Source organism: Malaya genurostris, chromosome 2, assembly GCF_030247185.1.
Source record: "Malaya genurostris strain Urasoe2022 chromosome 2, Malgen_1.1, whole genome shotgun sequence".
Lineage (NCBI taxonomy): Eukaryota > Metazoa > Arthropoda > Insecta > Diptera > Culicidae > Malaya > Malaya genurostris.
Genome location: NC_080571.1, coordinates 325,322,307 through 325,345,140, shown reverse-complemented (window position 1 = coordinate 325,345,140; position 22,834 = coordinate 325,322,307). Strand labels below are relative to the sequence as shown.

General features: G+C 39.3%; 1 protein-coding gene across 1 annotated transcript in view; it reads right to left on the bottom strand.

Annotated features, from left to right (window-relative positions):
- Positions 1-22,834, bottom strand: part of LOC131431418 (coiled-coil domain-containing protein 85C) — a 113,172-nt gene that overhangs the window by 41,874 nt on the left and 48,464 nt on the right. The window contains exon 2 of the mRNA XM_058597115.1: positions 10,473-12,269. Coding sequence (XP_058453098.1) covers positions 10,473-11,489 — 1,017 coding nt within the window. The 5' untranslated portion in view covers positions 11,490-12,269. The remainder of the gene's footprint in view (positions 1-10,472; positions 12,270-22,834) is intronic.

Sequence of the window (22,834 nt, the reverse complement as noted above, 5' to 3'; positions counted from 1 at the left end):
AGAAAGTTTGTTCTACTTCATCATATGATGATAGGGGAACGTGATCAATCGCTTCAATGAAGTTGGTGGACAGGACGAGGGATCGATAGAATCGAGCGGATGTTAGTGTCGAACCTGTAGGTGGAGATTATACTTTCTGAGCGAGGAATAACTTACTAAACTTGTATATCAATGTGAACAACATCATTTTGATGATTGTGTAAAAAATGAACTAAAGCTTGCTTCATTTAGAATTGAAACAAACTTTTGCTCATATTGTGGCGCTCCTGGTAGACAGATTTGGAAGTTCTTGGCGCCCACGTGTCGAGAATTTTGTCAGCTTCACGTATTATTTTTGACATTCCGCAAATCGACTGTACTTTGTAAACAATCAACATGGAAGCCGAAAGAAGGGAAAAATTGTGCACAGTTATTTGGAAAATTCATTGTGGTCTGCATCTAGGCTAGCTAAACAGCTGAAATTGCTCAGAAATACCGTATGGCAGTTATCAAACGGTATAAGGAAACATTGACGACGATTCGAAAGCCTCAAACCAATCGTCGGAGTGGAACTGTCGACCGGAAACTGCGTGGTAAGATTTTGAAGACGATTGAGAGGAATCCTAATCTGTCGGACCGTGATTTGGCTAGAAAATTCGGTGCTGCCCATAGTACCGTGAGGAGAGCTCGAATCCGGGAAGGAATCAAGTCGTATCGAGCTAGCAAACAGCCAAATCGGACCATAAAACAGAATAGTGTGGTCAAAATTCGTGCTCGAAAACTATATGACCAGGTGCTGACCAAGTTCGACGGGTGACTTCTGATGGACGATGAAACCTATGTCAAGGGCAAATCCCAGGAAAAAATTTTACTTGGCAACGGCTCGGGAGGATGTTCCAGCCAAATTTCAATTTTTTTGCCAACAAATTTGCAAGAAAATTTATGATTTGGCAGGGCATTTGCAGCTGTGGCAAAAAACGAAAGTTTTCGTTACAAATAAGACAGTGACATCGGAACTATACCAAAAAGAGTGTCTCCAAAAACGAATTTTGCCGTTCATTCGATCCCACGACCATCCCGTAATGTTTTGGCCAGATTTGGCAAGCTGTCATTACAGCAAAGTCGTTCAAGAATGGTATGCAGAGAAAGGGGTCCAGTTTGTTCCGAAAAACCTTAACCCACCCAACTGCCCCTAGTTCCGCCCTATTGAAAAATACTGGGTAACCATGAAAAGGAGGCTCGAGGCAAAGGGAAAGGTTGTCAAAGACATCAATCAGATGACGACCTGGTGGAATAAGATAGCTAAAACGATGGACAAAGAAGGTGTGTGCCGCCTAATGAGCCGTGTTACAGGAAAAAATCGAGAATTCCTTCGAAACCGTGACGAATAATTTTATCCGTATTTTTCTTAAAAGTATGAAGAAAACGCTACATTTGTATAAAAAAAGATCTTGAATTCAATAATAAACAACTGAAATACAGGCAATTGTCTTTGTTCCAATTCTATCTGAAGCAAGCTTTAATCATTTTTCACTCGTGAAAACCGTAAATGTGAATTCATAAGACAAATATGGCGAGTACGCAATATTGATGGCCATATTATTTTACTAAACGACGCCCTGTGTCAACGACAGTCCTTGTTCTTGTTTTCGTTTGCGCTATCAATTTTTTTCACTCATCGTCGATTTGCAAAAAAAAAATCCAGTTAATGAAGAGAAAAAAAACTTCAAAACACGAAATATTCCTGATCAATGATGGTCTGAACCGACGAAAATCACACGCATAACAACTCGGTGAGCGTAGCTTTTCTTACTGAGCGAAATTGTTCTCACTTGACAGGCAATTTTTCCATCAGCCCTGGTCGACGTTATGCAGGCGTTAATGACATCGCTGGGTGATTGCAAATTGAGTAATAAAGGAAACCGTCACGCCAATGGATGATTTCAACAGTGAGTGCGAATTAGCACAAGGCAATTCAGGCAGTTAGCTTTAATCGCAATTGTTTTCTCTTTGATAAAAATTGCGAACCTCCCCCCGAAAAACAACACACCGCGCTTCGAGGGTCCATCACTGGAGACTTGACGAATAAAGAGTACCTTGCCGAGAAAATCATGATGATAATGATTGCTATGATGATAGCTCTAATTACACTACGTACTGCAAGCCTCGAAACGAAAAAATAATAATCATTTCTTGCGATTTTGCTTCCTTACTTCAGTGAGAAGAAAAAAAAACTTCGGTCATTTGAGGTCATCATGCTGCGCTCAACTACCTGAAAGTATGCGTTTCTGGCGAGGAGACTGAAGAATGTTTCCACCACTGTCATGATCCGGCTATTCGAGACAAGTCAAGAGACGCTCATTCCGGTTCGAAAGGTAATTAAAAAAATGAGCAAACGCCTGACGAAGACAGCAGTCGTGAACATATTTTGGTTCATTGGGTTGAGGCCGATACTTCGATTGGCAATAACAATTTCAATTTCGCGATACTCATTGCAAGTACATTTCAATTTTCCGATACTTCATTAAATGTTCTATTTTAGCTCACTTTCACCGAGGGGGGCCATGGTAAGTGCGGACGAGGTCAGGTCAATAAAAATTTTCGTAACAAGAATCACTTTGGACTGCGGCTATTAGAAAGTTTTACCTCGAGGTACTCAACCCAACATTACTTAATTGAAATCATTTACAAACTTTTAACTTTGGCCAATGTTAGCACCTCACATCCTCCACTCAACCTGTCCATGAACCTGTTTAACTTCAGAGTATTTAAGCGGTAATTTTTTGCTTTTCCAAAACGAACCCAAATGTCCATTGCGGCTTCGTTAAGTTGACACAAAACCATCAACCGAACCGTGACTTGTTCGGGGCAAAATTTGACCACAGCCGCAGTAACTGAAACTCATAAACCGATTATGGATGGCGGTCGGGTTCAGGTGGGTCCCCTTGATATGTCTTTTTTTTCAACGTTTTAAAACTCAAAATATGGCTTCCCGTTGCATTCGAAAATCCATTCATTGAAACCCCACTGGAAGCAGCAACTCAAGAGCAGCAGATAAATGAAAGGGGAAAAATTGCGACCATTGTATTTATTTTCATTGCCCACGAAAACTGTAACACACAAAGCGTTCAACACAGACTGAAGGCAGACAGTCGGAACAACGAACAGTACTACAGAACTACGATGAGGATTGTCGAAGCGTTATGCCGACCACTGCGGTAAGCAAACACGCCCTTTTTGTTGATCCGTAACCAAAACGGATAGCACGGTGAAAAATTTCCTGCCAGACCGCAGATCACCAACGAAGATCCTGATTGTTGAATACTTTCTACAGTGTTCAATAATGTGATTGTATACGTTTCGATAACAGACAAAAATTAAATAAATTACGAACATGACAGAGCCCATACCGAATGAAAAGAGATCAAGAAATGCCACGCGGTACCGGCACTCACCGCGTTCAATGTCTGCCAAAGTTCCGACTACGAATGAACCGACGACTCAACCCACTTTGATATGCCCGGGGAAACATGGCCGAGGACAAGGAAAAAAAATGATACTTCATGAATACCTGAATGAAAATTTTGATTTGTTTCTCTCTGTGAAATATAAAACCGGCGGAACATAGAGGACATAGGAAGTGAGGAACGATCACAAATGTGTGGTCACACTGGAAGCGAGTATGAAAATTATGCACAGAAAGCCAAAGACAACAGCAGCATAATTCGAGGAGATCGGCAGAGGTTATATAGTATCGTCATTTATCAGAGACGAAAAAAGACACCAGAAAGGTTCGGTGACCACTTTCGATTTTTGCTGCACGACCAAACTATGAAACAACAAACGGTGAAAGTAAGGCGGTCGAATGTTCGTCGTGCAGGCGTTACGTAATAAATATTGCTCAATGACTCTTAGTCGTGGCTCGGAGTAGAGGTTTTCTCGAAAATTTATGCTGTAGATGTTGTAAACTGATACACGCTTATCAGTGATGTTAATTGATGTTTTTACGAGAGGTACGGCTCACATGTACCATTGGTTAAAGTCCATCAAACAGGTAGGTCGTGTAGCATCCAGGGTAATTATTGAAACAAAAAAATAATCCTAGTTTTTCAACCCGTAAAACGCAGAAGCTTCCACTCCACAAAAATTGCTACCAGGACGAGAACTAAGGCTCGTCCTCAGCAGGTCAAATACGTTTTTCGTCTTCCATGAATGTTGGGTTTGGCCAACAACGTTAAGAGAAAATAGACTTTATTTTGTCTAATCATGAACCGTGGAATTCGAAGTCCGGGTTGGCAGTTCAACACATAGGGCATTGGTCTCAACAGGCCAGTTGTAGTAAGTTCGAACCCCGACCTAGGAAAATTTTTGTTGTTATTAGCATCATAGCACTAGTCTAGCAATGGTTATGTACGCTAAGAGTCGAATGCAAAGTCTGTTGAAACGGAATTGCAAAAATCCACGAAAGAAATGTAATAGCAAGACATTGTTTTACAGAATTCGAATTAATATTGTGATTTGCTATATCATGAAGAGCAATTTGATGTGTCCGATTTGCTGTAAACTGGTAAAAACAAAGTCTCCGTACCAGATTCCTTTGCAAAAACTGATCTTCTGACCCTAAAAAAATGTACCGGTAGTCGGACTTGGATAAATTCAGCAATTCATTTATTTTATTACAGACTCTCATGGTCTGCAAACTAGAGAAATTCACTACCCAATACAAAAAGGTAGCTTATCTAAAAAAATATTCTTGAAATTGACATTTTTACGATAAGCGCCCTACCTTCGGAACCAGGCGTTTGATACGAATGAAAACTGGCATATTTTTATGGCATCTTAAGACCTCTCAATAGAATCTAAGATGGTGACAATCGGTTTAGCCATTTCCAAGAAAAGTGCTGTAACATTATTTTCACAGTCATTTCGCCAAATCATACAATATAACATTGACAAACTCGAGCGTACTTCGGCAACGTGTTTGGCCATGCGGAGTCAGGTGAACTTTTGGCGTCCATTGGTAACTGTTGCTGAATTTGAATTCACTGTTACACACCAGAGAGCAGAATGGGTTCCTGGTAAAGGATCGAAGCCGGCTTAAGTGTTACTAAGTGGCCTAGGGAGGCATGGAATACTTCGAAAAGAGAACACCATCCATAGCGATTAATACTACGCATTGCAATAGCGATTGGAGGAGATAAAATGTAAACAATGCTACAATAAACGACCGATGGCTCTTATTACTTCCCCATCTACCCTATTAGTCCGGTTTTGCTCTCTCGGACTATTACATGTTCCACAAGGCTTATTCAATGAGAAAAAAAATACAGCTCGTGTGTGATCTTCACCGCTGCGAAGAAGCAATTCCCGAAAAATTGTTTGGAATCAAATTGATCTCAAATAAATAAATTATGAAATACTTGTCTTCATTTTCAAAAGCATTGCTTTTTACAACGTTCTTCCTTACAACGTGTGACTTGCGTCAATATCTTGTGCAAACGTTTTTTTTTCGATCGTCGAAACACAGTGACTAGTGACAGTCTACTAGTGAAAATTGGCCCGGAGGGCCAAGTGTCATATACCATTCGACTCAGTTCATCGAGCTGAGCAATGTCTGAGTGTGTGTGTGTGTGTGTGTGTGTGTGTATGTATATGTGTGTGTGTGTATGTGTCAAATGATCTCACTAGGTTTTCTCGGAGATGGCTGAACCGATTTTGAAAAACTAGGATTCAAATGAAAGGTCTCGTGGTCCCACACGGAATTCCTGAATTTCATCCGGATCCGATTTCCGGTTCCGGAATTATAGGGTAAAGTGTGTTCAATATTGTACACCGTCACTTAAACCGGCGAAGCAAAAAACGTGAAAAATTTTCTAAACTGGTCTCAAAACTACACAAGTCATTATCAGTAGGCAACTAAACAAACCGATTCCGGCTATCCTGGTTCCCGGTATCCGGTTCCGGAAGTACCAGAAATAGTGGTCATATGTACCAAAATGGATCTCACTCACTTTTCTCAGCGATGGTTTGACCGATTTCCACAAACTTAGATTCAAATGAAAGGTCTTCCGGTCCCATACGGAATTCCTGAATTTCATCCGGATCCGACCGCCGGTTCCGGAATTATAGGGTAAAGTGTGTTCAATATTGTACACCGTCACTTAAACCGGCGAAACAAAAAACGTGAAAATTTTTCTAAACTGGTCTCAAAACTTCGATTATGCCGGTTCTCGGGTTCCGGTGCCGGAAGTGCATATAATAGTGAACCCATTTCGTTCTCTTAAGGATGGCTTACGCAATCAATGCACTGTTTTATACTGTATGTTATGCATAAACAATCACTTGGTTTCTTTCAAAAATCGAAGAGAAAATTTTTGAATAGAATACCACAATATTATATGTACATGAGAAAGGCATCATTACACCACTAGGTGGATTAAAACAGGTTTTTATTATTATTTTCATTATTATATTTATTGTTATTATTATTAATTTGTCATCAATAATAATAACATATATTATTTTTATAGATGTGGATATTATTATTGTTATTAGAAGAAAAATATTCTACTTCCTGCAGTATTGCGAAGATAGAAGTGCATAACTGACACTCTACATTAACTGTTATTTTATATATTGTTTTATAATATATTATATTATATTGTATGACATTGTATTATATTATATTAAATTAAATTATATTATATTATTTTGTAATCTATTACATCATTTTATGTTATATTAATTTCATTACACTATGTTTCATTGTATTTATGAATATAAAACATTTATCACGGGGACGTAAAGGGGAGGAAGCATCAGGGCATCGGACGAATTGATGACTGGACGAGGGATTGTGGATAGCCAGCCCAAGTCACTTGAAGGAAACTTGTTTTCTTCTGAAGGTTTGAACAGAGTCTGACGCGCCCTTCTCAAACAAACCATCAGGCGGGTTCAAGCATGTATAGCGATATGCTTCATCCATGCACTGGATATTATGGTTGACGAGCATCTTTTATTCCCGCGGAATACGAGTAAGTGACTCTACTTACATATCCGCCCAACCCTTTTTGTTCGCTTTTCGGTAACAGCTACAGTAAGAAGGTGAATGGATGAGTCTTATCGGAGCTACTGTAAGTCTACCCGCATCCACTGGCAAGTCCTTGAACTGATGGTGGCATCACTTCACATCACATCACATCACATCACACAATATTATAAACCCGATCATCAAGCCGTTACAAATTTATAACAAAAAGCTGTTTTTGTAGCAAGTGCTGATGTAAGTCTGGTCTCGTTAGTAGTTAAAATATCAAAACTTACTAACAAGTATCAAACAAAGAAATAGTTTAGATACGATATGTTGATCGGGAAGTTTGTGCTGCGGTTTCAGTTACTACTAACGTTTACTACTTACGCCATCTAACTGTTCATTAACGGTCTAGCGGTTTACGTTGAACCATAAGGTGGCAGTCCAACTTAAACTGCCAACGCACTGATGAGTCGAAGACGAAACGAGAATTCAATATATGATGATTAGACTTATAATGCATTCAGAAAACGTATGTAATCACATATTTACGAAATCATATAAGGTTGCAAAATTTTCCTAACCCGATAATAGAATGCAGGATTACAATCCCCAAAACTTCTACGATTTGTTGAGCATTCTGTCATAGATATTTGAAAAATTGAATCGCAATCAGATGAACGGTTTATTTATTTTCTTTGTTAGGGCGTATGAGTGCTTTATCAAATAAACGATTTACTCCGACCCAAAGAGACACACTGTGAAAAAGTTTCAGTTTTTCAGCTATCAGACATTTCTAATTCCGTAGAAATGAAAATTGACGAAAAAAATACTACTGTGGACAAAAAGTAGTAAAACTTTTGAATTATATTTCGCGTGGAAACCTTATTCGTCGAATTTTTTCTCTAGGTTGGTATGACTGTCAGTTACATCTGTGATACGTCAAAATATTAATTAGTGTTTAGAATACGACTGTCTTTCTGAAGCAAGTGCAATCGGCGATTTTTAAAATGAGTGAAATTATTCAACAAAGAAGTTCCATTAAATTTTGTGTGCGGAATCAAATTTCTGGTGCCGAAACGTTCAAAATGTTACAAAAGGCCTTCGGTGATAATTGTACACACTTAGAAAATTTAGCAGAATTCGGTAATTTTTTACCGAATTATCAACAGCTGAACCTTCGGTAATCAGTTCGGTGATTAAATTGATTACCGATCGTTTGGTAATTGCTGAACTGTCAAACAACTACCGTACACTGTAAACCAATTCGATCTAACTGATTGTTCGGTAATTCATTGTTTGTTTGTTTTCCTTTGGTTAAAAACAAAAACGAATGAAGGAAATTCCAACCTGTTGTGGCTATGGTTTTATTCCACAAAAAAAAGGTCAAATATTCCGGCTGACCGGAATTATGAGCGCCTTCCAAAGTACTGCACAATTCGTCGACTCCACCAGAAATTACCCTCGAATTTGTGTAAGCAGCAAGGGGACAAGTGATACAAAATTATTTTCTGCCTATAAATAAACAAAAAGCTTTTAGTGGTTCAAATGTTTTAAAAACTTTTGCACCTGTACCTCAATCCATTCGATGAATGATTTTTTTGTTTGGTTAATAAAAAGACACTTACTAAAAACTGTTTGACAGTTAGTTTCATGACAATCAGTTTTCACAGAAGTTCGGTTATTGGAAGATAATTTTACTATACGGACAGTATGGTTTATACCGTACTCGGCAACTATTCAGATTTACCGTATGAATTGTATATCTATTTACAAAATTCTGTAATGAAAATTTACGTAAGACTGATCGACCGGTAAAAATTTGCGTAATTATTGTAAAAGAAAACTCATGTACCGAAATATCGGTCATTTCTATAGATTACCGAAATTTCTCGTCAAAAATATTACCGAACAAAGGAATTAAATCTTAGTGTGTATGTCGCGAGCAAGTACTTGACTTTAACAAATGTTTTGAGGATTGAAAAAAAACGTTGGCACAAGTGCGTTGGGCTGGGTAGGATTACGTTGAGGGAAACGAAATAGATGTGGCAGAATAAAACAAGAATTTGGAAATTATGAACAAAGTTTCTTCGTGACAAGCTCTAAGGAAACGAACCTTTGCTCTGAGAAGCACCCTCAAACATTCACTTTAATCGACCGTTTGAAATTTCGCTGGAAAAACTTGGTACTGTTTCTCAAACAGACACGCTTCATATGAACCCCAATCTGAAAAATTTGCTTTTGCCTGAGTAAACCGTTTTCGACCAATTTTAATTATGATGTTTTTTGGTACAGCTTCCATATAAAATTTATGCAAAATTGAGTCGTACATGAATTCATTTTTCGGTGAGTCTTTAGCTTCATGTAGACTCCGAGTAGAATCGTTCCGATGCCTATCAATTCTATTACTTTGTGGTGTTTTTTTAGACGTCGTTTGTTGTTCCTGTTGTTTCCATTGCTCACTTCAAAATTTCGAGCAGTACTGATGTAAAGGAGATAATACATCGTAGCCGACCGATTCTACGATTCCACAAAAAAAAAGATAATTAGGAAATTTTCAATTATAAAATTCATTAAGTACGTTATGTTATATTAGAATACATCGTATTTGCTCCTAAATGAATCAATCAATAAATGGTGCATCAATGCCATGGTAAATAAATTCAACAACTTGCCTTATTTTTAACGAAGAAGATATTAAAATAATCGATGAAAGTTAGGGTCCAACGTTTATCTGTCACTTTGTCGGTAAATTATAATTCATAACCGATCGATCAGTGACAAGTTCAATCTTCCGGGCAATGACTGATTTCAATCGAATTTTTTTTTCAAGCACGACACGGTTAATCAAAAACTGACGAAAACCCACAGAATCCGGTTCAATATCACTAAATTTATTCACAAACAAAAGTGAAAATTGTTTCCCATCACAAAGACACACACACACACATACACGCTTACACACAGTCCCATCCAATTATGACCAAAACAAACAGCACATATTTATCATTCGATGTGTTCAACCGGGCAGACGAGACCGAGAGCACCCCGGAGAATAAGGTCAAAACTTTCACCTTCGCGCTTTGGTCACTGCGGAGTGTGCGTGTGTGTGTGAAATGGATGCTGTGCCGATCAATGACCACCGCAACCGCGGCACCGTAAGGCGAAACATATTCGGTTGACTGACTCGTTGGCACTGAGTCACCCACCACACACCGTTTGTCCGCACTCCGGTCCCCGTGGTCATTCACACAACGGTTATTCCGCACACCAGACACCGGTTGCAGATAAAGTGAAAGATTTGCGGCAAAACTCTATCTCTATATTGTTTCATTTTTTATTTGCTCCTTTCCATTTGCCAACACATTATTGACCACACTTGACTCTGGCTGCAATTGTGCAAGTTGTAGAGCATAGGTCCGGTGTGAATCGGAGAACCTGTTTTCAACGTGGCGGCACCTACCTGGAAGTGTCGGCTTTGCTCGATCGACGATATCCGGCCACCGCTGGACGAAGTTGGCGTTGACGAAGTTTCCGACTCCGCCTTGCGGACGAATTTCAGCATCTCCTGCTGTTGTTGTTGATGTTGTTGTTGTTGCTGTTGTTGCTGCTGTTGTTGTTGCAGCTGGTGTTGCTGAAGCTGCTTGTGATGTTGATTTGGGTGTTGCTGATGCTGGGCGTTGGCCGATGCTGATGGTGGAACTGGCGGAGCCTGCTGACTGGGAGGTTGATGATGGTGTATAATCGCAGTGGTTTGCTGGATGTGACCCTGGGATTGCTGGTTCAGTTGGGGGGATGGTTGTTGTGGTTTGGAATTCAGGTGATGCTGGAGGGATCGTGTTGAGCTGGTGGTTGTCTGGTCTTCGGAGGAAGACTCGGAACTGAGCCTATTGTGGGGAGGTGGTAAATGGTGCGACGGTTGCTGGAGATGATTTGGTTTGTGTGAACTCGGAGCTATCTGATGTTGATTTGAAAATCGTAGATGGGATCGTGGTACTGCGAGCCGGGATGGATTCAATTGGTGTTTGAGGTTTTCCGGAATAAACAGACCGCTGGATTTGGGGATCTCTGGGGGAAACTTGAGATGAGGATGGGAGCCTCCGTTCAGGTCCGTAGGATATGCTATGATAGGAACGGTCGATGACCTGGCTAATGGTGGGGCACCTCCGTTGTGGTTGATGTGTTTGAGTATTCCTCCAGGAGGTTGCGGAGGTGGTTGATACCGAGGAGGAATATGGGAACCCACTTGTTGTGACTGCTGAGACACTTGTTTCTGTTGGGCCAGCTGCGTTTGAACTGACTTCGTTCCACCGTTCACTACCGGTGGACCTGTAACTGCCGAACTTGGCTGGACTGGGTTCGATGGCACCGCTGTGACCGGTGCTTGTTTCAATTTGTTTTTCTGTAGTTGGGGCTGCTTATTGCTTGTCAGACCGATTATGTTTCCAGATAACTTCAGGTTATTACTATTTGTTGACATGACTACGGGAATGCTGTATGGAATCGATGCGGAATGTGTTGAAAGGGCGTTCTTGTCGCTCTGTTGCTAGTTTCCAAGGCACGTTGATAACTTAACTTAGCTAGAAAGGCATTCCTTTTTTCTTTCTCTTTTTTTCTGCTATAGCTTTCACAACTGTCGTCAGTCGCAGACACTAGAACAAAAACTACACAATCACTAGCGCTCTAATGCGGTCGTCCCAAGGCACTTAAATGAATAGATTGAAATACCACATCTTTTTCCTTCCGCTTCTAGTGAACCATGGCTTTTTCTTCACGATCACCACATTCTTTATATTCCATTGCGCGAAGACTCACAAATTGCTTTCTTATCATCTTCAACCTTCGCCTATCCCGAAAAGCTATTCTATCATCTTTCGTTTCCACTTTATCTTTAGCTCACTCACTCACAAAAAGAAGCACCGTGAGGCATTTTTTGCTCCTATTAAGTTACTCACTCTGTGTAAAGTAATTTTTTATCACTTTGTACCATTATGGCTCATTATCTCCCTTCCGACACTTCAAAGACCCCGCGGGTATCGAATTCATCGCAATAGACTACCGCACGACTGTTGTAGTGTCCCTTCTGGCTAAGACAAGATACGAGGAAAGCACTGACAGGCACCTTGCACATCCGTAGCAAACCGAGTTCCAGCTCCAAATACCGGACAGATTTATAAAAACAACTTCGCCGATGTACAGCGTCGTCACGCCGTTGTGCAAAATAAAAGCCGTTGAAGTCCTAAAATTTAAACTCGAAAACCTAAAATAGAGAGGAGAAGAGAGAGAAAAAAATATGTGAAACAACTTTGAGAAAAAACATACTTGTTACAGTTCGAACTTAACGAAAGCTTTTCTCGCCTGTCGGCTCGCTGGGTTCATACTTGAACTGTGATGGAGAAGGTTTGCCCTAATGGAATCCAGCGAACCCACATGGGGGAGAGCAGAAGGAAAGTCAAGAAACAGAAAGAAAACTTGATTTCGCGCGCTTTGGACCATTCACTCGCCTTTGCATGCAGCATCAGTACGCGGGACGAGCGGCGTTATGAGAGGTGAGCCGGGTAGGGGATTTTGAATAAAAAACCGATACTTTTCGTATGCGGTTGCATAACCGCACTCAGGTAGATTTCTTCGGAGTTTAGTGAAATGAGTCAAATTTTCGGTTGATGGACGAGTTTGGTTGAAACGTTTCCAACAACCTATATTTAGATTTGAATCCATTCATATTAAAATCATGAATTTGGAGAACTTGAATCCAAAATATTATTGTTTCATGCCTCAGTATTACAATACTTGCGACCAGAATTGGCACATAACGGTTTTTTTAAACGACATAATTTCTGTGGTACAAGGCTACAAATAATGATAATAATCTCGATATTGAACCAAACATACGCTTATTTGTGCATTTCTTTATGATTCTGACAAAATTAACATTATAAATATCAATCAATTAAATAATAGTTGTAAAGACTGTCCCAGAAAGTATGGATGCACTTTGATTTCACTGTAAATAATTCACAAGTGTTAGATATTCAAACTTTATTCGATATACTGATAATATTAGACTACAACAACAGAATATTATTCTCAACATTTGCTACTTAGCTATTGCAAACTAGCTGGCGCACCTTCTTGCGAATGTTCCTCATTAAACTCCGTAGTTTTGACACTTTTTTCCAATCTTTTTCGAACTGTTGAATGGTTTCGGCTGCCGAGACAAGTTTCCTAAGGTGTGCCTTCGTTAATGCCCAAAATTCCTCAACTGGTCGAAGTTGTGGGCAATTTGGTGGATTCATGTCTTTTAGGACGAAAGTGACATTTTTGGTAGTATACCATTCTACCGTTAATTTCGAGTAGTGGCAAGAAGCAAGATATAGCCAGAAGACAACAGGATCCTTGTGGCTTCGAATCATGGGTAGAAGTCGTTTTTGTAAACATTCCTTGATGTATATTTCGCTGTTCATTGAAGCAGTGGTGATGAAGGGTTTCGAAATCTTACCGCAGCTTTAAATTGCTTGCCAGACCATAGCTTTCTTACCAAATTTTTCGACTTCAATCGATGTCTCGGACTGGTTTAACACTTGCCCTTCTTGCACCGTATAATATTGTGGTCCCGGCAAGGATTTGTAACGAGAGAAAATTGGGGTAAAGCGATGTAGTACGATTCGTGCGATCTTGGAAACTACTTATTCCATATTTCTGTTAACGTTTTAATTAATTTGTGGGGTTATATGCGTAACATAGAACTGTTTTAGTGTACTATAATTGGCCCAAACACCGATCAGTGCAAGTTTTTTTTTCTGTAAATTCATGGAAGAAGAAGATTTGAGGTTAAACAGAATATTGTTCATTCAGGGGTTAGTCTAATTTTGTGCTAGGGCACATAACCGTTCTCAATATGTTTACGTTTCGTCTTTAACTCATCAGTGCATAGCAGTTCAAGTCGAAAACGCTCTTTCGTTCAGCACGTCAGTAAAGGCATTGCACTTCGTTGCAAATCAAAAGCAGAAACTTTACGTCTGCTTAGCGGTTCAAATTGAACTGCCGAATTTGGCATAAAGCAGTTCACTTTGAACTGCTATGCACTGATGAGTCAAAGACGAAACGTAAACATATTGAGAATATTGTTATTTCCGGTCGTTCTGATTAATAGCAATCCATTTATAGAATTTATGAAAATTTCAAAAGTATCTTGTGATTAGTCGAATCCATATTTTTACAGTCAGTTTTTTTAAGTATGGTCAGAAAAAGAGAAATTGGAGCAAAACAGGCATGATCGTGAATTTAGCGGCTATTCTAATTATTATTAATCGATTCTAGGGTAATTTTTGCATAAGAGAAGTCTACTTCGAGAATATTTACATAGATTTCAATTAAATTATTGAGTAAAGTTGCGTTTTTGATTCATTTTTCGCAACTGTGCACTGCTTTAACTGTAACTTATTCTAGGTACTAACAAAATTAACACCAAATGGTGCTGATATTATCAGGTTTAAAAAAGGAACACGACAGGAAAAAAAAATAAAACCGTGGATTTGATTCATTGTATTTTTTCGTGTTATTCCAAGTTCGTTGGACTTTTTTCCAGTGCCAATTTTTTTGAGCCCTGCAGACTTCTGAATAGGAATACTGAATTGTAACTGAAAGACGGATGTGACAGAGTATATATCTGATGTGGCAAGCCTTCTGTTCCTGGGGCTAGAAGAGCGACATGTATATCACGACCGAGAATATCAACGGGGAAATTAATACGCAGAAGATTTTGGTCAAATTTATATTGCCATTCCTCAAGCGACATAATTGTTCTGTTCCCAGAAAATATGGACGCAACCAAAAACCGCTGCCATTTCGCAATGGTTCAGAATCTGTCAATTTTTATGGCTACGTCCTGTTGTTTACACTCTTCTCTAACCACTTGTGCAGTTGTTTATTCGTTTTCATTAGTTTGTTTCGAAATGCATAGACTTTCAGCAGAACAACGTCGAAAAAATGTGTACAAATAGTGCACAGAACGCGGACTGTCACTGAGAAAGATAGCAAAAATGGAAGGAGTAAGTAAAAAAGCCGTGCGAAATGCAATCAGGAAGTTCGGTGAGGATAACACCTTTGAGGATAATCCAAAATGGGTCGAAAAAAATGTCCTGCTAACCCTCAGTTGGATAAACGTATACTGAAGGCGTTCGAGCAAAAGAAGGAGGTTTCAGTTCGGGATGTGGCCAAAAAAGTGGGCACTTCGAAGTCGAATGTTCTTCGTGCTAAAGAACGTTTGAATCTTCGAACCTATAAGAATCAGAAACAACCAAAACATAGTCCGAAACAAGAAGCATCGATCAGGCCGAGGGTTCGAAAGCTGTACAATACGATTCTTGCTGGAAATTTGAACTGCATAATCATGGACGACGAAACCTACGTGAAACTCGATTACAAATCCTTACCGGGACCACAATATTATACGATGCGAGAAGGGCAAGTGTTAAACCAGTCCGAGACATCGATTGAAGTCGAAAAATTTGGTAAGAAAGCTGGCAAGCAATTTGTAGCTGCGGTAAGATTTCGAAACCACTGTCACCACTGCCTCAATGAACAGCGAAATATACATCAAGGAATGTTTACAAAAACGACTTCTACCCATGATTCGAAGCCAGAAGGATCCTGTTGTCTTCTGGCCAGATTTTGCTTCTTGCCACTACTCGAAATCAACGGTAGAATGGTATACTACCAAAAATGTCACTTTCGTCCCAAAAGATATGAATCCACCAAATTGCCCACAACTTCGACCAATTGAGGAAATTTGGGCATTAACGAAGGCACATCTTAGGAAGCATGTCTCGGCAGCCCAAACCGTTCAACAGTTCGAAAAAGATTGGAAAAAAAGTGTCAAAACTTGTCGCCAAGAAGTATGTACGGAATTTAATGAGGAACGTTCGCAAGAAGGTACGCCAGCTAGTCTACAATGGCTAAGTAGCAAATGTTGAGAATAATATTCTGTTGTTGTAGTCTAATATTGTCAGTATATTGAATAAAATTTGAATATCTACCAATGTGAATTATTTACAGCGAAATCAAAGTGCGTCCATACTTTTTGGGACAGTCTTTATCAGAGTTGACTGAATAACATCAAAGAGGACATCAAAATTCACTCTAAAATGTAGTGCTAAGGGTTGACCTAGGAATTACCATATGCTACCACTTGTGATTCAAAACTTGTTCGACGTTAAGCTTTTATCAAAGGTTTTAACTCTTGAGAAGAATTAATCGCAGGATTTTACATTTTAGTTGCACAATTCGTTTTCATTGAAAACTGTGGAACAGTTCTTGCGTACACATCAATTCACCACCGATAATCTGAACATCGGAAGCGATGACCTCAAACTGAAAGTCAGCACTTAGTATATAACATCCTCACGCATATCAAGCCATGATATCCCATCCTCCGCAGCGTTGATCGGAAACCATCACTTCAAATTGCACCACTCCGATTTGGCAATGAATAGCGCTTATTTAGCGATATTACCGTTTATTTTCGATTCGTCGGATGGTTCAATTTCACTCCACTCGAGTTTGAGATTGCATTTCGGTGTATGTTTCAATCGCTCAAAACTAGTTGAAAAAATCAATCCTCGTGGCGCCGGGCTGAATAAGCTGAGCGCCTGCCATTAGACCTCTTCAATTAGCCTCTGATTCATCTTCAATGACGTGCGCAAAGTCGCTCGTTAAGTTGATTTAACACGTATTAGTTGGTGTTGTTTTATTGGTTCGAACGCAATTTAGTGTTTGTTGCTTTTGCGGATGCGGTGTTTATGGCGTTGTTCAAATAATCCGATCACCGCATGGGGTTCGGATTAAGCGTGCCGGCCAGCTGGGCCACGTTTGATTCAACTTTAATGCGTCGTGCTGCTACTGAATTACTTTCAATTTCGCTACGTTAACAAGGCGCTAGGGTGATGATTGCTCTTTTCCGTCTTGATTTCGTAGTATTCTCCGCATAACGGTAGCTAGATGAAGACGTTTTATTTCCGATTTTATAAATATTCCACTTAATTTTAAAACACATTCATCAAGAAAACCAACCAACGTGTGTGGTTCTTTTTCGAGAAATCCTTAGGCGATATCTGCGGAGGTGCAGGGTGCAGGGTTGGGCGAGCAGAGAAAAAAAAAACAACACAACATTGCCTAAGAAAGCACGTTTCACGACCACTCGTAACTGTCCAAAAGCGACTGACGCGGCAACGGCGGCGGCTGCGCAAAATCGCCATTCGCATACATAAAATCTTGGCAGCATAACCGCACTATCCTGCCACACATAGGTATTGGGCTCCACATGAGAAATTTCTGCGCGTTGTGCTTGTTTTTGCTCTTCGGCCTTTTATCAGTATCGGATTCCGTTTGCCTCCCGCCGCATCCTGGCTGCCACCGGTGATCTCACGGCACACCCCCCTCCTGGCGTTCATCGAAAACCAGATCTTGGCCCACCTCGTTCGCCACGACATACCATACAACAAGATCCACCACATTCGTTTCGCGTCGCAGCCAACCACAGCGAGGTCCCGGTCTCCGTGTGTCCCCTACACGAACTGGCAACGGAAGACTTCGCAGGCACCAGGCCCTCCTCGGCCTTACTGAAGTGGTCGTCGGATGGTCGAGATCAGGTTTTTGGTTTCGGTATTTTGCGTTTCTTCTTCACAACCCTGAGGAACTTACGAAGCGGGGGAGGAACGGATGGAACCGAAGAACAGATCGGGAAATGCGCACTGGATGCGGATGATTCAGCGAACCGAAATGTTTTCACCGGGGAACGGAAAGTGTTCAATTCATTGAGCACCGCAGAGCGAAATAGAAAAACAGCACGGTTTTCACTCCTCAATAGGCTCTGAGAGGAGATTGTACGAACTGTGTAGCACATCTTGCTCACATTCAAGATTCATCTTGATTCTTGTTATGATTTCATCTAATGATGATAAAACCGCCATCACGCGTAAGAAGCTTTCTCGAATGGATGAGAGCCGGTTTGCCGTACGCAAAGCTTTTTCATCAATGTAGCGTGCAGGTAGTTTATCAGGTTCAGATAAAGAGAATATGAAACAGATATAGCAAAATATAACCAAACACTTGCACTTTGACATTCGAATCAACAGAGCTGTTCATATCAGGTCGAATTTTTATATACGTGAAAACATGGGTGAGTGGGGTCGTCAAATGGTGAGATAACTAAGTCCTCACAAGTCCCTATCTCGTGCCTCCCCGAGCGTCTATGATGACATTTGGTCAATAGAACGGCGTCGACTGGGTGCTATCGCCTTCTGCGTTAGTAGCAGAATGAGAGGGTGCGAAAGGGCTTGTAGGTTGAAGCCCATCCTAAAGTGCAATGTTTATCATAGTGTGTTGCAACATGTAGTTCTGTTGTTTGTTACATCATCTATTATTATTATTATTATTATTATTATTATTATTATTGTTATTATTATTATTATTATTATTAGAAGAGCGTAACTTACACTGCGACATTAACTGTTATATTGTATCATAGCATATTGTTTCATATATTATCGTCTTACACTATTTCATGTTGTGATATACTATGTTGTATGGTATTATACTGCATTGCATTGCATATTATATTGTATTCTATTATGTTATGTTATATTGTATTGCATTATGTTGTATTATGTTATATTATATTATATTATAGGGTTCATTATGAGTAGTACTACGTACCTCTGCGCAAAATATAAATTTGTTTTCCTTATAAGTTATCATTTTTAAAGTAATCTTTTAACTAACTATCAAGGTCGTCACAAGGTGAGCTTGATCCTCACTGGTTCCTGTTTCATGTCTACACGTGTGTCTGTGGTGACAATTGATCGAGGGAATGCGTTGATGGCAGAATGAGAGGATGAGAAATGACATATAAATTCAAGTAATATAATATCATAGCATATCGCAACATATCATTTTATTCATTCTATTATTTATTATATATTTCATTGTACTATATTATATTGTTTTTTATTATTATTTTCATTATTATATTTATTGTTATTGTTATTAATTTGTCATCAATAATAATAACATATATTATTTTTATAGATGTATGTATTATTATTGTTATTAGAAGAGAAATATTCTACTTCCTGCAGTATTGCGAAAATAGAAGAGCATAACTGACACTCTACATTAACTGTTATTCTATATATTGTTTTATAATATAGTATATTATATTATATAACATTGTATTATATTATATATAATTAAAATATATTATATTATATTATGTTATACTATGTTCACACATGCAGAAAATAACATGTTTTCACGATAGTAATATAAAGTTAAAACCGCACTGTTCACACTGAGATTATGTTATACTCATGATATATTACTTGGTATTGAGTTTGTTTATAAACAAACTGCAAAAATGCCTACATCGCAGGTAGGAAAGAAAAGTATTTTGACAACATCCGAAAATTAAGAGATAAGTCAGGTACTTCTCCTAGCTATAAAGGATATTTTCGTTTCACGCTTATTGCCAACGTTTCGAATATTTTTGAGCAGCAAATGATCAAAAAAGTCATCTTTTAATTTAAAAACAAAAGGGGTTGTACCAGTCTGCGTTGCCAGGTCGTTTTTCCAAAAATCTGTATTCGGCGCAAAAATCTATCTGTACCATATCGGTATCAGAGTCTCTTCTACATAAGTAGTAGAAAATGTCACCAAGAGGTGAGCAAAAAAAGGTCCCACGACAACCTTTTCTCATGTCTATTCAAGCTAAAAACCAAAATCGGTACTTATCTGTATGATTCGTGAGTTATCTGTATTGCGGTATAGACGGCAAAAATCTGTATAAATACTGAGAAATCGGTATACCTGGCAACGTTGGTACCAGTTTCCAGTTTTGTTTTATTGTGATTACATGGCTACTTGGATGGAAAACTGCTGTTGTTGAACAGCTTGTCAATTGACATAGTCGAAATTAGAGTGACTATAATCAGAGTGGCGACAGCTGTTCGTTTGGAATGACAGCTCCCAGTTCCAAACGAGCAAACGACCTGTCAATTCAATGTAAAGCTAATTTAATGTTTTGAATTGTTGCCAAAATTACGGTTGAGATGTCGTCACTCTGGTTATAGGCACTCTAGTCGAAATGTGAAGGAAAATGCTAGCAGGGTTGTGCTTTACTGACAATTATATCATGTTATTTCGGGAAAACATGTGACGTTTCTGAATATGAAATAACGCAAAAGTAAAACATGTTATTTCGCTTAAAACATGAAATCAGAGTTAAAACTTGTTTTAACTCATAGTGTGAACATAGTGTTATATTATATTATTTTGTAATCTATTATATCATTTTATGTTATATTACACTATGTTTCTATGTATTTATGAATATAAAACATTTTGCACGGGGCGTAAAGGAGAGGGAGCATTAGGGCATCGGACGAATTGATGACTGGACGAGGGATTGTGGATAGCCAGCCCAAGTCACTTGAAGGAAACTTGTTTCCTTCTGAAGGTTTGGAATAAGTCTGACGCGCCCTTCTCAAACAAACCATCAGGTGGGTTCAAGCATGTATAGTGATATGCTTCATCCATGCACTGGATATTATGGTTGGAAGAGCATCTTATATTCCCGCGGAATACGAGTAAGTGACTCTACTTACATATCCGCCCAACCCTTTTTGTTCGCTTTTCGGTAACAGCTATAGTAAAAAGTAGAGTGACTATAATCAGAGTGGCGACAGCTGTTCGTTTGGAATGACAGCTCCCAGTTCCAAACGAGCAAACGACCTGTCAATTCAATGTAAAGCTAATGAAATGTTTGGAATTGTTGCCAAAATTACGGATGAGATGTCGTCACTCTGGTTATAGGCACTCTAGTAAGAAGGTGAATGGATGAGTTATATCGGGGCTACTGTAAATCTACCCGCATCCACTGGCAAGTCCTTGAACTGATGGTGGCTTCACTTCACATCACATCACATCACGTGAAAACATGGGTGAGTGGTTTTGGGTAATTTCATGTATGGGAAACGGGGGCTAGTCCGGACACAGGGTTAAGCAAGACATCTTAAATATCTCCTGAACCAACACTTATTTCGATCTATGAGTTCACTTTGCAAACGCGCTTTTATGTAACGGACGAACGTGACGCTGAGTCGATTCAGTTTGACGTCAATCGTCAATCGTCGTGGCGAAATGGTAGCGCGTATGAACGGAATGCATAAGAACGCAGGTTTTGAGTCCTGTCTCTGAGCGTATCTTTTTTCCAAAACATCATCTTTTCTGTAAATTTTTCATTCATTTGGCTTCTCCAATTTATGTTTCCACCCAGTCATTGCAAAAACTGAACATAGTTATTGCGACTTTAAGTCAAGCCAACTAAAACATTAATAAATCGTAAATCAAAACGTTCATTTTATCTAGCGAAACAATCAATTAGTCTTCAATAAAGACTCTAAACACTGTCCCAGAAAGTATGAACGCAACTAAAAACCGCTGCCATTTCGCAATGGTTCAGAATCTGTCAATTTTTATGGCTGCGTCCTGCTGTTTACACTGTTCTCTAACCACTTGTGCAGTTGCTTATTCGTTTTCATTAGTTTGTTTCGAAATACGTGAACTTTCAGCAGAACAACGTCGAAAAATTGAATTGTGTACAGATGGTGCACTGAACGCGGACTGTCACTGAGAAAGATAGCAAAAATGGAACGAGTAAGTGAAAAAGCCGTGCGAAATGCAATCAGGAAGTTCGATGAGGATAACACCTTTGAGGATAAACCGAAAACGGGTCGAAAAAAAGGTCCTGCTAACTCTTAGTTGGATAAACGTATACTGAAGGCGTTCGAGCAAAATAAGGAGGTTTCAGTTCGGGATGTGGCCAAAAAAGTGGGCACTTCGAAGTCAAATGTTCTTCGTGCTAAAAAATGTTTGAATCCTCGAACCTATAAGAATCAGAAACAACCAAAATGTAGTCCGAAACATGAAACATCGATCAGGCCGAGATTTCGTAAGCTGTACAATACGATTCTTGCTGGAAATTTGAACTGCATAATCATGGACGACGAAACCTACGTGAAACTCGATTACAAATCCTTGCCGGGACCACAATACTATACGGTGCGAGAAGGGCAAGTGTTAAACCAGTTCGAGGCATCGATTGAAGTCAAAAATTTGATAAGAAAGCTATGGTCTGACAAGCAATTTGTAGCTGCGGTAAGATTTCGAAACCCTTCATCACTGCTTCAATGAACAACAAAATATACATCAAGGAATGTTTCCAAAAACGATTCTAAGCCATAAGGATCCTGTTGTCTTCTGGCCAGATCTTGCTTCTTGCCACTACTCGAAATCAACGGTATATTACTAATAATGTCACTTTCGTCCCAAAAGACACGAATCCACCAAATTGCCCACAACTTCGACCAATTGAGGAGTTTTGGGCATTAACGAAGGCACATCTTAGGAAACATGTCTCGGCAGCCGAAAAAGATTAGAAAAAAGTGTCAAATCTTGTCGCCAAGAAGTCTGTACGGAATTCAATGATGAACGTTCGCAAGAAGGTGCGCCAGCTAGTCTATGATGGCTAAGTAGTTAATTGCCAATTTAATCGCAATGTATTTAATAATCTTAACTATTTGCAACCTTCATCAGTGTTTCAATTCCAAGTCTGTTACTTTTAAATATTTTATTCATATTGTTTATAACTATTTGTAATATGTTCAAAGCGTATAACGTAGTAAAGTCTCTTCTTTTGACAAGATCGTGATTCACTTGTAGCATTTACTACCGAAACTCAAGTTGGCTACATTCTATTCGTATAGCACA